This window comes from Entelurus aequoreus, linkage group LG06 (assembly GCF_033978785.1).
Source record: "Entelurus aequoreus isolate RoL-2023_Sb linkage group LG06, RoL_Eaeq_v1.1, whole genome shotgun sequence".
Taxonomy (NCBI): Eukaryota; Metazoa; Chordata; class Actinopteri; order Syngnathiformes; family Syngnathidae; genus Entelurus; species Entelurus aequoreus.
Window position 1 is genome coordinate 37266590 of NC_084736.1, and position 17103 is coordinate 37283692.

Sequence of the window (17103 nt, forward strand, 5' to 3'; positions counted from 1 at the left end):
ATATATATATATATATATATATATATATATATATATATATAATATATATATATATATATATATATATATATATATATATATATATATATACACATATATATATATATATATATATATATATATATATATATATATATATATATATATATATATATATATATATATATATATATATATATATATATATATATATATATATATATATATATATATATATATATATATATATATATATATATATCCATTTTCTACCGCTTGTCCTTTTTTTGGAGTCGCGGGGGGTGCTGGAGCTTGAATATTATAAATAAAGGTTTTGAAAAAAAATAAAAATCCAAAATAAATAAAAAGTTACCTGTTAGAGTGGCGACGCTGCCCCCAGGAAACACAAACGACTCTTCCTCCAACTTCCTGTTAGGAGCGCCGTCGTCTGGCCGAATGGGACCAGATCCTCGGAAGAAAACCCTAATTCAATGAAACTGGATTAAACATTGAGCGCAAACATGAGCTGGTAAGTTTGTTTTAACATGAAATATAATGTATAGGCTGAAGTGAGGACCGGGCGGTGGCTATTTCCTGGTAGCGCGAACTCTGCACTGGGCATTTAAACTTCACAAAGTTAGCACTAGCCTCTTTTCAAATATTACATATTAATTTCTCAACGGTTAAAGTCTCATACAGAGTTGTAAAACACATTATGTGTGTGAATAAGTGTTTAAGGGACAAGCAGTAGAAAATGGATTGATGGATAGACTTAGATGTAGATGTCCAGTGGAGTAAGAAGTTAGCTAAAGATAGCATGCTAAGCTAACTTCCGCGTGACGAGAATGACTACCAGTTTATACTTTTTTATTTATTTTCATCTGTTTCATGATCAAACTTAATTTGAGCACAACTGAACGAGCAAGACACGCCATCTCGGTGACAGCAGACCTCCTTTAAAGGGCTCTCGTCGTCTTGTTTACACTGAGGAACTGTTGCTAGCACAAGTTAGCATGTCCCGTCAATGGGTGAGGGCCGACATCCGGGCAACTGAGCTACATACGGGTTCTTCGAGCCATAGCAACCAGACTGGCGTTGAAAACAAACCGTTGCCATTACTCTTTAACCTGTCGACCTACGCTGGTTAAACCCGTCATTCTGCCTCCAGAATGCCGAAAAACTGTGTTGTTTTTGGTTGTGCTAACCACAACTGGAAACAGGTAAAACAAAGGTTGTATTTTGTTCTGCCAAAGCGTGATAAAAGCCCACAGAGACGAGACAAATGGCTCGCAGCTTTACACCGGGAAAACGAGGACGGTTCTCACTGGAGTCCCCCAAAGTCCCGGGTCGTGTGTTCGGATCACTTCGTTTCTGGTAAATATAAGGAACAAAAATCCACCTTCTTAACCACAACTTGGCTATACCGTCCTAATGTTGTACTTGTTGAATTTGTACCTTATAACGTTCGACAGCTGAAGTTGTTGTTGTACAAAAATAACATGCGGTATATACTATATAGTCTATAGCCTAGCTAGCTATTGTCAAAAACCGGACAACGAGAGGATACCAAAGGCAGCGTTAAGATGGACACCACCGGGAAAACGTAAGCCAGGGCGGCCAAAGAACACCTGGCGAAGAACAGTTGAAGGGGAGCTGAAAGAGATGACGCTTACATGGGGCGAGGCACAGAGACGAGCACAGCAGCGAGATGAATGGCGTCGAGTCGTCAAAGCCTTATTTCCCATCCGGGAAGAAGAGGATTAAGTTAAGTAAGTAATATACTATATAGTCTATAGCCTAGCTAGCTATTTTCGAAAACCGGTTTCGTTTAAATTTGCACTTAACAGTTGGGTTTTTAAAAACCAATAAACCCTATAATTTTCATGTTGCCATTCAATACATGTAGCCCTCAAATCTCTCAATATTTTATACACTAACACTTGATCTTGTTGTTGATAACTTCCGCGTCTCTTTCTTAGTAGCGCACAGGCTAAGCTAACTAGCAAGCTAAGCTAAGCCTGAGAAGCTTTAAAGTTCACTGAGACGAGTCTGACGCAAATAATACATTTTAGTTTTTTCACACGATATGCGAATAAGTAAAAATTCGTAAATGAAGGATTTAACGCCGACTTCCAAGCCACAACGCTCGTTAAATGCTTTTTCTGTCAATGCTGTGTTCGCTGTGAGCTGGTTTGTTTTCAACGAAATCCCGGTTGCTAGGGGATTGGTAGGCGGAAGTGACGTAGGTCCGCCCTCACCCATACATTTGGATTGTGTCACGGTTATTGTCACAATTATCTGGTTTATTTAACGTGTACCATTTCACAAATACACATTAATACTCACGTACACACAGCTATTCATACATAAACACACACTTACATAAATACAGTACATACATACACACTCAAAGTTTGCACATTCACTGTACAAACATACATATACACATACTGTACAAACCCCGTTTCCATATGAGTTGGGAAATTGTGTCAGATGTAAACATAAACGGAATACAATGATTTGCAAATCCTTTTCAACCCATATTCAATGGAATGCACTACAAAGACAAGATATTTGATGTTCAAACTCATAAACTTTTTTTTTTTCTTTTCAAATAATAATTAACTTAGAATTTCATGGCTGCAACACGTGCCAAAGTAGTTGGGAAAGGGCATGTTCACCCCAGTGTTACATGGCCTTTGCTTTTAACAACACTCAGTAAACATTTGGGAACTGAGGAGACACATTTTTTAAGCTTCTCAGGTGGAATTCTTTCCCATTCTTGCTTGATGTACAGCTTAAGTTGTTCAACAGTCCAGGGGTCTCCATTATGGTATTTTAGGCTTCATACTGCGCCACACATTTTCAATGGGAGACAGGTCTGGACTACAGGCAGGCCAGTCTAGTGCCCGCACTCTTTTACTATGAAGCCACGTTGATGTAACACGTGGCTTGGCATTGTCTTGCTGAAATAAGCAGGGGCGTCCATGGTAACATTGCTTGGATGGCAACATATGTTGCTCCAAAACCTGTATGTACCTTTCAGCATTAATGGCGCCTTCACAGATGTGTAAGTTACCCATGTCTTGGGCACTAATACACCCCCATACTATCACAGATGCTGGCTTTTCAACTTTGCGCCTATAACAATCCGGATGGTTCTTTTCCTCTTTGGTCCGGAGGACACAACGTCCACAGTTTTCAAAAACAATTTGAAATGTGGACTCGTCAGACCACAGAACACTTTTCCACTTTGTATCAGTCCATCTTAGATGAGCTCAGGCCCAGCGAAGCCGACGGCGTTTCTGGGTTTTGTTGATAAACGGTTTTCACCTTGCATAGGAGAGTTTTAAATTGCACTTACAGATGTAGCGACCAACTGTAGTTACTGACAGTGGGTTTCTGAAGTGTTCCTGAGCCCATGTGGTGATATCCTTTACACACTGATATCGCTTGTTGATGCAGTACAGCCTGAGGGATCGAAGGTCACGGGCTTAGCTGCTTACGTGCAGTGATTTCTCCAGATTCTCTGAACCCATTGATGATATTACGGACCGTAGGTGGTGAAATCCCTAAATTCCTTGCAATAGCTGGTTGAGAAAGGTTTTTCTTAAACTGTTCAACAATTTGCTCACGCATTTGTTGACAAAGTGGTGACCCTCGCCCCATCCTTGTTTGTGAATGACTGAGCATTTCATGGAATCTACTTTTGTACCCAATAGTGGCACCCACCTGTTCCCAATTTGCCTGATCACCTGTGGGATGTTCCAAATAAGTGTTTGATGAGCATTCCTCAACTTTATCAGTATTTATTGCCACCTTTCCCAATTTGTTTGTCACGTGTTGCTGGCATCAAATTCTAAAGTTAATGATTATTTGAAACAAAAAAAAAAATGTTATCAGTTTGAACATCAAATATGTTGTCTTTGTAGCATATTCAATTGAATATGGGTTGAAAATGATTTGCAAATCATAGTTTTCCGTTTATATTTACATCTAACACAATTTCCCAACTCATATGGAAACGGGGTTTGTACATATACATTCACTGTACAAACATACATATACACATACTGTACATATACATTCACTGTACAAACATACATATACACATACATTCACTGTACAAACATACATATACACATCCATGTACATATACATTCACTGTACAAACATACATATACACATACTGTACATAAACATTCACTGTACAAACATACATATACACATACATTCACTGTACAAACATACATATACACATACTGTACATATACATTCACTGTACAAACATACATATACACATACTGTACATATACATTCACTGTACAAACATACATATACACATACATTCACTGTACAAACATACATATACACATCCATGTACATATACATTCACTGTACAAACATACATATACACATACATTCACTGTACAAACATACATATACACAAACTGTACATATACATTCACTGTACAAACATACATATACACATACTGTACATATACATTCACTGTACAAACATACATATACATTCATTGTGCAAACATACACGTACATATACATTCAGTGTACAAACATACATATACACATACATGTACATATACATTCACTGTACAAACATACATATATATATATACACATACTGTACATATACATTCACTGTACAAACATACATGTACATATACATTCACTGTACAAAAATACATATACACATACTGTACATATACATTCACTGTACAAACATACATATACACATACTGTACATATACAAGTACATATACATACATACACTCATGCATATAATCACGTTGTTGCCCTAGGGTAAACTGGGTAACACATGGCACACTGACAAAGCTTAACCTATTGTTACTATAACAATCTACAAGGTTAATATCCAATCCAATCCAATCCACTTTATTTATATAGCACATTTACACAACAAGAATGTTTCCAAAGTGCTGCACAGCCATGTTAAAAACAATATTAAAAACAATATTAAAAACTATATTAAAAACAATATTATGCTACACCAATGACTGAATAAAAACAAAGAATAAATGAATAGAAAACCAATACAGAGACAATATAGTTGGCTTCTCTTTCTTCCCCTCCATGTATCTGCTTTCTTTTGTATTTCAAGTTATCATTACGTATATATATGTATTGTTGCATCTGAAACAATTGTATTGTTGATAATAGAGGTATTATTTGTTATTTACTATCAGTAGTGCTATTTCTATTGGTATTTGTATTGATCCATTTGTAGTGTAATAATTTAATTGTCATTTCTGTGTTATTAATATTTATTTCCCTAACTGCTTCTTTGCTATCACTTTTACCATCATATTTGTACATATCCTATTTGCTGATGCTGTTCTATTGTTGTTGTTTTTTTTATTGTTGTTGTATTTGTCTCTCTGTCTTATCCCCCTTTTGTCCCCACAATTTCCCCCTCTGTCTTCCTTTTTTTCTCTTTCTATCCCCTCTTGCTACGGCTGCACCAAATGATAATATAAATACATTTAATAAAGTCAAATACAAATAAGGCAACAATAGAAGTATCCCACACTTCTCTTTTGTAAAGTAAAAGTGTACAGCAGATATGGGCATCTACATCAACTATATAATTTGCCTGAGAAGGTGGACAGGACAAAAAATTACAAAAAATAACGTGTACCTTTTCTGCTAATACAAGCCAGCCAGTGTTAATGTCGGATGATGATGGGAAATGACTGAGGATTACTTAGAAGTATTAGACGTGGTACAGGTAGGGAATATGTTCAATCACTTCCTGTTTCTTTTTTTCAAAATTAATATTAGGTATAACTGCTCAAGCTTTGACAGATGATTTATTTAAACGTTTTTTTCCCTTCAAGTCATTGTGACTGAAACAGTCGTGTACAAAGCAGAAAGTCACAAACAAACAGTGATGTTGACAGTTTGTCAAAGTAGTGACTCCTGTTTTATTGAGCCACCCCATCCCCTCACACATCCGTATTATAAACCTGTAGGAACTTGGGTGGAGGGGGGTGTTATCTTTGCAAATTGTTTAAAAATATTGCTGTTTGTTTGTGCGTTACGTCCTTAAGTTATTGTAAAATATATTCTCTGACTCGTGATGTCATCCAGCCCCCCCTTTGTCAAAATCTCCCCAAACTTGACACATTTGTTTGTGCTACAATTTTTTTCCTAACTATTATAGTTTTTATGTTAACTTTGTATTACTCTTATCAGAATCAGAATAGTTTTTATTGCCATTGTTTGAGAACGGGTTCACAAACTAGGAATTTTTCTTGGTGCAATCGTGCAACATAAAACACATATAACACAGATTTGGTAATAACAAGAGCTGTAACTGAGCTATCAGATCTTGTTATAGACATAGAAAGGAATTCAAAGGAGCTACTGTTAGGAGTTATTGTTCATGTGCCTGATGGCCGAGGGGAAAAACTGTTCAGGTGGCGGAAGGTGTGGGTCTGGATGGACCGTAGTCTCCTGCCTGAGGGGGGAGGGGAGAATAGTTTGTGTCCAGGGTGAGAAGAGTCAGCTGTGATCCGACCCACACGCCTCCTGGTCCTGGAGGAGAACAGGTCCTGGAGGGATGGGAGCTTGCAGCCAATCACCTTCTCAGCAGTACGTACGATGCGCTGCAGTCGATGCTTATCCTGGACTGTGGCGCCGGGGAACCACACGGTGATGGAGGAGGTTAGGATGGACTCGATGATGGCTGAGTAAAACTGCACCAGCATCTCGGTCGGCACCTTAAGTTTCCTCAGCTGCCGCAGGAAGTACATCCTCTGCTGGGCCTTCTTTATGAGGGACCTGATGATCGGCTCCCACTTGAGGTCCTGTGTGATGGTGGTGCCCAAGAAACGGAAGGAGTCCACAATGGAGACGGGGGTGGGACAGTCAATCAGGGTGAGGGGGGATGGTGGGGCTGTGACTTTCCTGAAGTCCATGATCATCTCCACTGTTTTCTGGGCGTTCAGCTCCAGGTTGTTGAGGCTGCACCAGGACGCCAGCCGGTCCACCTCTCTCCTGTAGGCGGTCCCATCGGCATCCGAGATGAGCCCCATGAGGGTAGTGTCATCCGCAAACTTGAGCAGCTTTACGGACTGGTGACTGGAGGTGCAGCAGTTTGTATACAGGAAGAAGAGCCAGGGGGAAAGTATACAGCCCTGAGGAGTACGAGTGTTCGTGGTTCGTCTGTCCGAGACAATCTTTCCCAGCCTTACGTGCTGTCTTCGGTCTGTCAGGAAGTCATTGATCCAACTGCAGAGGGAGTCGGGCACGCTAAGCTGGTAGAGCTTGTCTTGTAGCAGTCCAGGGAGGATGGTGTTGAAGGCAGAGCTGAAGTCCACAAAGAGGATCCTAGCGTAGGTTCCTTGGGAGTCCAGATGCCCCAGGATGAAGTGGAGGGCCAGGTTCACTGCATCATCCACAGACCTGTTGGCTCTGTAGGCGAACTGCAGTGGGTCCAGGAGGGGGGCGGTGATGTCCTTGAGGTGGGGCAGGACCAAGCGCTCAAAGGACTTCATGACCACAGACGTCAGCGCAACCGGCCTGTAGTCATTAAGTCCTGTGATCCGTGCTTTCTTAGGGACAGGGACAATGGTGGAGGTCTTAAAGCAGGACGGCACGCGGCATAGCTCCAGAGAGGTGTTAAAAATGTCAGTGAAGACAGGAGCCAGCTGATCCGCGCAGTGTCTGAGAGTGGAGGGGGATACACCAACCGGCCCTGGGGCCTTCCGCGTATTCAGCTTCAAGAACTGCCGGCGTACATCCTCCTCTCGGATAGAGAGGGCCTTTAAAGTCCTGTGATATTCTTGAAGTCCTGTGATGTCCTTTGAGTCCTTTAAATCCTTTAATGAAGTGCTGGCGTTGGTGGGGAGGGTGGTGGTGGGCGGAGCAGAGCTTTGATGAGCTGAAGGCCGTTCATGACGACAGTAATGTGTGTTGAGGCCCTGAGCGAGAGTCCGGTCATCGCTCAGGGCCTGGGGGGCTTTGGGCTTATAGTTCGTAAGGGCCCTTAGCCCTCTCCAAACGGCCGCAGAATCATTGGAGCGGAACTGTGCCTGTAGACGGTTAGAGTACACAGATTTAGCTTTCTCCACTTCCCTGTTGAAGTGGTACTTTGCTTCTCTGTGGGTACTCCGGTCCCCGCTTCTCCACGCAGCCTCCTTCTTCTTGCGCAACTGTCGGAGCTTGGGTGTGAACCAGGGCTTGTCGTTGTTATAACAAGCTCTGGTGCGCGTTGGAATGATGCGCGCCTCATTGAACTGAATGTATGAGGTCACAGTGTCCGTATACTCGTCCATATTGTCCGTGGCCGCTCCAATTGCCTCCCAGTCTGTCGTCTCCAAACATGCACGCAGCTCCTCCACAGCCTCGGCGGTGAAACACTTAATGGTCCTCATAACAGGTTTAGCCAGTTTCAGTCTTTGTCTGTATGAAGGGATTAAGTGCACCATCACGTGATCTGATAGTCCGAGAGCAGCGCTCGGGACTGCGTGATATGCCTTGCTTATTGTAGTGTAACAGTGATCCAAAGTGTTCTCCTCTCTGGTCGGGCATTTAATAAACTGCCTATACGTAGGTAATTCCTGGCTCAAATTTCCCTTGTTAAAGTCACTAAGCACGATAACAAGAGAGTCCGGAAAAGACCGTTCCACATGTAAGATCTGGCCTGCAAGCGTGCGCTGAGCGTCACGCACGTCCGTGCCGGGTGGTATGTAGACAGCCACCAGTAAACAATCTCACGCGGTGAGTAAAAGGGCTTACAGTGAATGAAAATATATTCAAGAGAAGGAGAGAAGTGTTTGGATATCACCGTCATGTCTGTACATCAGTTGTCGATGAAGAAGCAGACACCTCCGCCTCTTTTTTTGCCGGAGAGCCCCGCGTCTCGGTCCGCGCGGAGAAGATGAACCGCGCTGTCCGGGACACTTGCGCTCAGCCACGTCTCCGTGAAGCACAAAACACAAGATGAGGAAAAGTCCTTGTTTCTTCTCATCAGTAACGCTAGCTCGTCCATCTTGTCCAGCAATCTGACCCGCATGTTGACATGACGTCACATGCTGCAGTGTTTACGAAAGTAAACATGGCTCCAATTCTAGTAGGTCTCAGTCCTGGAACATGTGTGGCAATTTCAGGTATTTTCTGCAATCAAAATCAACACTATATAAATAAACATTGATTGATTGATAGATATTCTGGACGGAATTATTGCCAGTAGAAGGTTAAGAAGGAAGAGTGCAAGCGTTTTGGTTTTCGCAATTTGTGGGACATTTGCTTGATGACCCTTATCGCAATTTGATGACCCATTGGTCAGATGAACACAATCCTAGCGTTCAGACTGCAGTCGGATACACATCTGATTTATTTCCACATACAAGCGAGGCCTGGGTCGAAATAAAAACAAATCTAAATTGCACTGTTCACATTGACATGGAAAAAACGATACAGGCCACATATGTGCTTAAAAATCGAACAAGGCCATAAATCTGCCGGTCATATCATTAGGTACACCTGCACACTTGCCGATATATCAGACTAGCTCACAGGTGTCAAACTCAAGGCCCAGGGGCCAGATCTGGCCTGCCACATCATTTTATTTGGCCCTGGAAATAATATGTATCAATAAAGTACTGTAACTTTTCTTACTAAATGTATTCTGTCTTTCTATTTTGGGAGAAAAAAAGTACTCCATGTAATCGTAAATTATGTTAACTTAAATATTGTGCAATTATGCAAAAATATAGGATCGAACATTCAAACCATTTTTTAAATATAAATAAATATCAATAATAACTATTTAAAAGCAAGTTATCCATCAAATTGTGCAATGTAAAAGTAGCAATAGATTTCATGGTAAAATTGTGAAATTTCCTGTGGTTTTTACAGCATTTTTCACTAAATGAAAAAAACAGTACTTTTTTTTACTGTAATAAACTGTGGTGCCGTTTTGGCATTTACAGTAGTACACCAAAAAATCTACACTTGTTGATTTACGGCAGGGGTCACCAACCTTTTTGAAACCAAGGGCTACTTTTTGGGTACTGATTAATGCGAAGGGCTACCAGTTAGATACACACTTAAATAAATTGCCAGAAGTAGCCAATTTGCTCAATTTACCTTTAACTCTGTTATTATTAATAATTAATGATATTTATCTTTGTGGAAACACTGATCATCTTAATGATTTCTCACAATAAATATATATAGAAACAGATAAATATCAATATGCAACACTTTATTTTTATATTTTCTCTAAGTGCACATTTTTCATATTGAACATTTTCAAATGATCACTTCTAAGACAGTCTTGTGAAATCGCAATATCCCATTTTAACTAGATAGCCACTAACATTTTTTAACAAATCATGAATTACTTTGCACCATGTTTATACAAATAATAACTCATGTAAAATACAAAAGTAAACTCTCAAATTTTTAAATCATGTCACACTTTGAACTGGACACCAAATCTGTTATCTGTTTCTTTGTCAGTTAGTGGGAAGCCTGGCATTGCATGCTGTTAACTAGTGTGTTGTACTCTGGTGTGTAACTTGACACTGCAACTCTGAGTGAGTCTTGCAGATGTGCATCAGTGAGGCGTGTTCTGTGTTTGTTCTTGATGAAGTTCATGTCAGAAAAGGCTGATTCACAAAGATAAGATTTTTCCTCATTGTTTGCGGAACCTTCTTAATCTTTTGGACATATTTTCACAGCAATCTGGCCTTAAGCTTAATTATGATAAATGTAAAATGTTAAGGATCGGAAATCTAAAGGGAACGTCCTTTCGAATGGAATGCAAAGTGCCTGTTTTGTGGACAGATGGACCAGTTAACATACTTGGTGTTGTTGTCCCAGAAAATCTGGAAGATCTAGGCTCAGTAAATTATGATAATCGACTAAGCAAGCTGGACAAAATTATGCAATTATGGAAAGGGAAATCCCTAACCTTGTATGGTAAAATGTCTATTGCCAACTCGTTAATTATTCCTCAATTTATTTATTTGTTTTTGTCATTACCAGCTCCATCACAAAACTTTTTTAAGATTTATGAGCGGAGGGTCTTCGATTTTGTCTGGAACGGCAAACCAGAAAAGATTAAAAGAAAGGTTTTGTACAAAGAGTATGAATATGGGGGCCTGAAACTTCTCAACCTTGAAGCTATGTGTCTGTCTTTAAAAGCATCAATTGTTCCAAAGATGTATTTAAACATTGAGTGGTACACAAATGTCCTGTTGGACAAAAAACATGTACTGTATCAAAATAAATTGTATCCTTTTTTACAAGTGATCCCCTCCCAGAGAGTCTGCTGGGAAACATAAAGGAAACAATCCACTCATAGTGGTGTTTTCAATTTTATGTGCCAGAAAAAAGAGACGATATTATGCAGCAGTTAATATGGATGAACTCTAATATTGTAATAGATGGAAAGCCTTTCTTTTGGAAAAATATGTTTGAAAGAGGAATCATTTTTGTCAATGATATTATCAATGAGAATGGTAAAATATGAAGTATGATGAATTTAGAGCTATGTATGGTGATGCTTGCTCAAGCTTTTCATTTTATCAACTAACTGGAGTAATTGGGAAAAGATGGAAACAAATAATTAATTATGGAACTACTAAATTATTAGTTTGTAAACCTCTAATAAGAAATTCTAGTTGGCAAAAAGGAACTAAAATAAATAGAAAAATATATAATTTGTATTTAATAAAGAAATCTTTGAAGGCTGCCTCATACAACACAAATGGAAAATGGGAGGACTTTTTTGACTGCCCGTTGCCATGGGATGCCATATTCAAACTAATCTATAAAACCACTATCGATGTGCAAAATCGTTATATTCAAATTAAAATTATTTATAACTTCTTACCCACAGGGAAAATGTTAAAATTATGGAATATGACAGAGTCAGATGATTGCCGATTTTGTTGTCAGGAGCCTGAATCCACCCTGCATTTGTTTTGGTATTGTCATATTGTGTCTTTGTTTTGGGTGGAAGTTGAAAAAATGTGTTTAAGGATTGGTTTGTTTATGAAGCTTAATGTGGTTTCTGTTATTTTAGGAGAGTTCATTGACAATCATGATTTAGTCAATTTAATTTTAGTACTCGGTAAAATGTTTATTTTTAAGGCCAAAAACAGATATTCACTTAGTATTACTTTCTTTAAAACATTTATTCAGTATTTTCTAACTTTAGAAAGTTACATGGTTGAAAACGATAATGATGCCAAAAAACATTAAAAAAAAGATGAGAAGTCCTCAAAGGCTTATTTTGAAAGTATAATTATGTTTATAGATTATATGATATCTGTTGTTGTGTTCCCTCATTTGAGTGACCTGGACATAATCTGGACTGTACATAAATACTTATTTTGAAAATGTAATTTTGTTTATAAATTATATGCAATCTGTTGTGTTCCCTAATTTTTTTCTGTGTACATGAATGAAGGTGTGTGTTGCTGAGTCCGACTTGGACATTATCTGGACTGGGCCTGGTTTAAAAAACCCTTTAAACAAATCTAATTTCATTGACAACCTGGTCTGTTGAAGATAAGGCCCTTTTTAAAAAAATAAAATAAAATAAGATAAATAAATAAAAAACATTTTCTTGGATAAAAAAGAAAGTAAAACAATATAAAAATAATTACATAAAAAATAGTAATTAATGAAAATGTTAGTGGACCAGCAGCCTATACAATCATGTGTGCTTCAGGGACTGTGTCCCTTGCAGATGTGTTGTCTATGTTGTGGGAACCAGAATATTGGTAGCAGAAAGAAATAACCCCTTTTGTGTGAGTGGGTGTGGATGAGTGTGCATGGGGGAGGTTGTTGGGGTTGATGCACTGATTGAAAGTGTATCTTGTGTTTTTTCTATGTAGATTTAATTAAAAAAAAAAAAAAAAAAAAAAAATTATTTTTTTTTAATTTTTTATATTTTTTGTAATTTTTTTTTTTAGAACAGGCCCGTGGGCGACTCATCTGGTCCTTACGGGCGACCTGGTGCCCGCAGGCACCGCGTTGGTGACCCCTGATTTACGGTATAAAAAAAACCCATAACAAACTGGCAGCTCAGGTGCCAAAATTTTACTGTAAAATTGCAGTTTTTTTATTTGCAGTAAAATACCAAATGTAAATTTTACAGTAAAATTCTGGTAATGATCTGCCTTTTTTTAAATTTAATTTAATTTTATTTTTTACAATAAAAACAGCAGTATTGTTTTTCCATTTATAGTAACATACATTTGGAAATGAAATTATTGCAATTTAACATATATATATATATATTTTTTACAATTTAGTTAAAAAACAACTAATAAAATGCTTACAAATAGTGTAATAATAGTACTCACTGTTAGAAGCGGTCTTCTAGGGCAGTGGTTCTCAAATGGGGGTACGCGTACCCCTGGGGGTACTTAAAGGTATGCCAAGGGGTACGTGAGATTTATTTTTTATATTCTAAAAATAGCAACAATTCAAAAATCCTTTATAAATATAAATAAAAACAAATAGTTCAAGAAAGACCACTACAAATGAGCAATATTTTGCACTGCTATACAATTAATAAATCAGAAACTGATGACATAGTGCTGTATTTTACTTTTTTATCTCTTTTTTTCAACCAAAAATGCTTTGCTCTGATTAGGGGGTACTTGAATTTTTAAAAAATTCACAGGGGGTACATCACTGAAAAAAGGTTGAGAACCACTGCTCTAGGGCCAAACATAACTGCGATGTGGCCCTCAGTGAAAACCACTTTGACACCTCTGGACTAGCTGCATTAAAAAAAGGCAACTTATGGCAGAATTGACATCATTGGCGTGTCTGTGTTTACTAAGAAGACATCATGGCGAAGCCGAGTTTCTTAACATGGAGATATTCTCACTACTTGTCTTTTGTCGAGCACAAAGAAAATAACATTTTAGTTAAATGTAAGTTGTGTCTTGGATCAAAGATCCAATCTACTGCTCAAAACAGCAATTCAAATCTGCTGAAACAGCTACAAAAGCAACATGCTTCGACGAAGCTAGTACAGAGAGACAGACAGATTTATTTTGTGAATGCTCCAAAACATTCACACATACGGTTTTCTACACCGAAATTCATGTATTTATTGTGTGAAGGTGTGTGGTGAAATTTGTCCTCTGCATTTGACCAATCCCCTTGTTCACCCCCTGGGAGGGGAGGGGAGCAGTGGGCAGCAGCGGTGCCGCGCCCGGGAATAATTTTTGGTGATTTGGTGAAGTTATGTACATTTATTTACATGTACTAATGTGTGTACATGTACATGCTGTATCAGGACAGATCCATTGAGAGTTTGAGCAGAAATATGTCATATAGGAATTAAACTATAAAACATGAACAAAATGCTGTGTCACATGAATGGTTATTAAAGTAATTACTTTGTGGAATGAAAAAAAAACACTTTTTAAAAAACATGTTTTTACTTTTTGACAATATAAAACACAAAGCAGTTTGGCTAATGAAGATGAAGTCAAATAAACCCGCTTTGTTCTTCTCCCAACAACCATGTACTTCAGTGCAACAGTTTGGGCAAAAAAAAAACAGGAGTGATACCTCTCACAACATCAAATATTGTTCTCCTCCAACAGCATTGCGCTCTTAATCGCACAGCGAGACTCCACGGAAGTAAAAGAGATTGAAATGAAGTGAGACAAAGCGTTCGGCTCTGTTAACTTGGAGGGAACATTTTCAAGAAAAAGTCAGTGTCGTCGCCGCCGCCATGTTTTCTCGAGCGTAACGGCGCAAGTGCGCAGGCGCTGCTTCGCTTCAGTTTTCAAGAAGTAAGCAGTGTTGCCTAAAATGCATTAATAAATTACGTTTTTTTTTGGTAATTAAACATTTTAACAGTATAACTAACCGTCTGGAATTTTATCGCGGTTTATCATTCTACCGTTTAGCGTTACATCCATACAATGGATCTTAGCCATTAAAGTTGATCACTTCTTTCTCACTATTCATAAGGATTCACTGTGAGAACCATTGTGCATGTACACGCCTTCACTTTTTACTGCTCCTTCTTGGTACAAATCTGAAGGAAGATGGTTATCGAGCAAGCAATATGGCGTCATTCAGTTCAATAGCTGGCAAGGGCCACTTCTCCCAGCACGCAGCGCCAAGCAGCAGGTCAAGAGTGGGGTGCACCCACAGTGAAAAGAGGCCTTCATGGACTCTGCTGAGGGGTGCATTCCAGTGTGGCCTGCACACTTTGCTCCTATGACGTGAGAGCTCTGACTTTGGGGTCAATTCCGCTTCCCAACGTCTTCAACTAGAGCTCTGTGCTCGCTCGAATGATGCGCTCTCCTCCTGGGATGAGCAGTTTAGTGGAAAGCCATTGGCTCTTGCAGCCTGTGCATAATCACCCAGAAGACTGGTATGTCTTTGTTTATGCCTACGTGCTTTGCCATGGCGCTGACGTGCGCTCCATTGCAGTAAAATGTTGAGAGTGCATAGACGGGAAAGTTAAGGACTAGCAATGAGTTCTCATGACGTCACTCATGATGTAGTCAACGTCATAACAACATCTCAGGATCTTAGTCAAAGACAACACAACCTCTCAGTTGTTTTTATGCATTTTGCATTTTCAAAACCTTTTTTTTTCATTGCAAATAATGTAAATGCAATTTGTCTGTTCCACGGTCAAATAGTCACATCAGAAACCTTTATTAACAATACAAGCAAGGTTTTACGTTAACATTCCTACAGTTGTAAACATAAGTTAACAATGTTCAAGTACCAGTAGAGTGGAAAAACAAGTTAAAGTTAAAGTACCAATGATTGTCACACACACACTAGGTGTGGCGAAATTATTATTTGCATTTGACCCATCACCCTTGATCACCCCCTAGGAGGTGAGGGGAGCAGTGGGCAGCAGCGGTGGCCGCGCCCGGGAATCATTTTCGTGATTTAACCCCCAATTTCAACCCTTGATGCTGAGTGCCAAGCAGGGAGGTAATGGCTCCCATTTTTATAGTCTTTGGTATGACTCGGCCAGGGTTGACTTTATATGCTAAATGTGATTCATTGTATCTATTAAACCATATCTAATTGTATTTACAATCCGCAAAGTATGTGAAAATACCGTCTAAACATCACAAAATGCCACAAATTCCGTCAGCCATTTTGAGTATTCCGCTCCGAATACCTTGGACTATTTCCGTAGATTGATGTCACTGGAGGAACGGTTCTGTACTCTGACCATGTAATCAGATCAGTCATACTGGAAATACGCAAACATTAGAATGACTTGTAGAAATAGATGTGCTGTCTATCACTAAGACATGTACACATGTTTTTTTTATGCATTCTAAGTCGTAAATAAATAAATACAACTTCAGCTAGGGCTGGGCTTTTATTAATATTCGGATATTTTTAGGCCTTGTCACGATACACGATATACCGTATTTTTCGGATTATAAGTCGCAGTTTTTTTCATAGTTTGGCCGTGGGTGCAACATATACTCTGGAGCGATTTATGTGTGAAATTATTAACACATTACCGTAAAATATCAAATAATATTATTTATCTAATTCACGGAAGAGACGTAGCAAATGTCAGCAATCGTCACACACACGTCAACCAATAAGAATTTGGTGGGGGAGGGTCATGGCAGAAGTGCATTGTGGGTAATGGGATGCTAACTGCTAGATGCTATATGCTACTGCCATAGCTATTAAAATGGATCATTTAAAAAAAAACTGAGAAGGCCTGAACAAAAATGGCACCGAAAAGGAAATCATATACTGCAGATTACAAGCTGGACGTAGTGAAATATGCAGCAGAAAACGGCGATCGAGCAGCAGAAAGAAAGGACGCTAGCGGCGCATACCAGGAGCGACAACGAGGAAGAAGATTTCATCGGATTTAGCGATCAGGAGTGACAGATTGTTTGGTAAACGTATAGCATGTTCTATATGTTATAGTTATTTGAATGACTCTTACCATAATATGTTACGTTAACATACCAGGCACATTCTCAGTTGGTTATTTATGAGTCATAAAACGTACACTTATTCAGCCTGTTGTTCACTATTCTTTATTTATTTTAAATTGCCTTTCTAGCGTCTATTCTTGGTGTTGGATTTTAT

The 17103-nt window shown here is 38.9% G+C and overlaps 1 protein-coding gene across 2 annotated transcripts in view; it reads left to right on the top strand.

Moving 5' to 3' along the window:
* The first annotated feature begins 375 nt into the window (after positions 1 to 375).
* Positions 376 to 17103, top strand: part of bin3 (bridging integrator 3) — a 455445-nt gene continuing 438717 nt past the window's right edge. Inside the window, exon 1 of one of the 2 annotated variants that reach the window (XM_062049501.1) lies at positions 376 to 508. In XM_062049501.1, the coding sequence (XP_061905485.1) occupies positions 501 to 508 (8 nt within the window). In that variant the 5' untranslated portion in view covers positions 376 to 500. The remainder of the gene's footprint in view (positions 509 to 17103) is intronic. The other variant, XM_062049503.1, reaches the window with a different exon arrangement.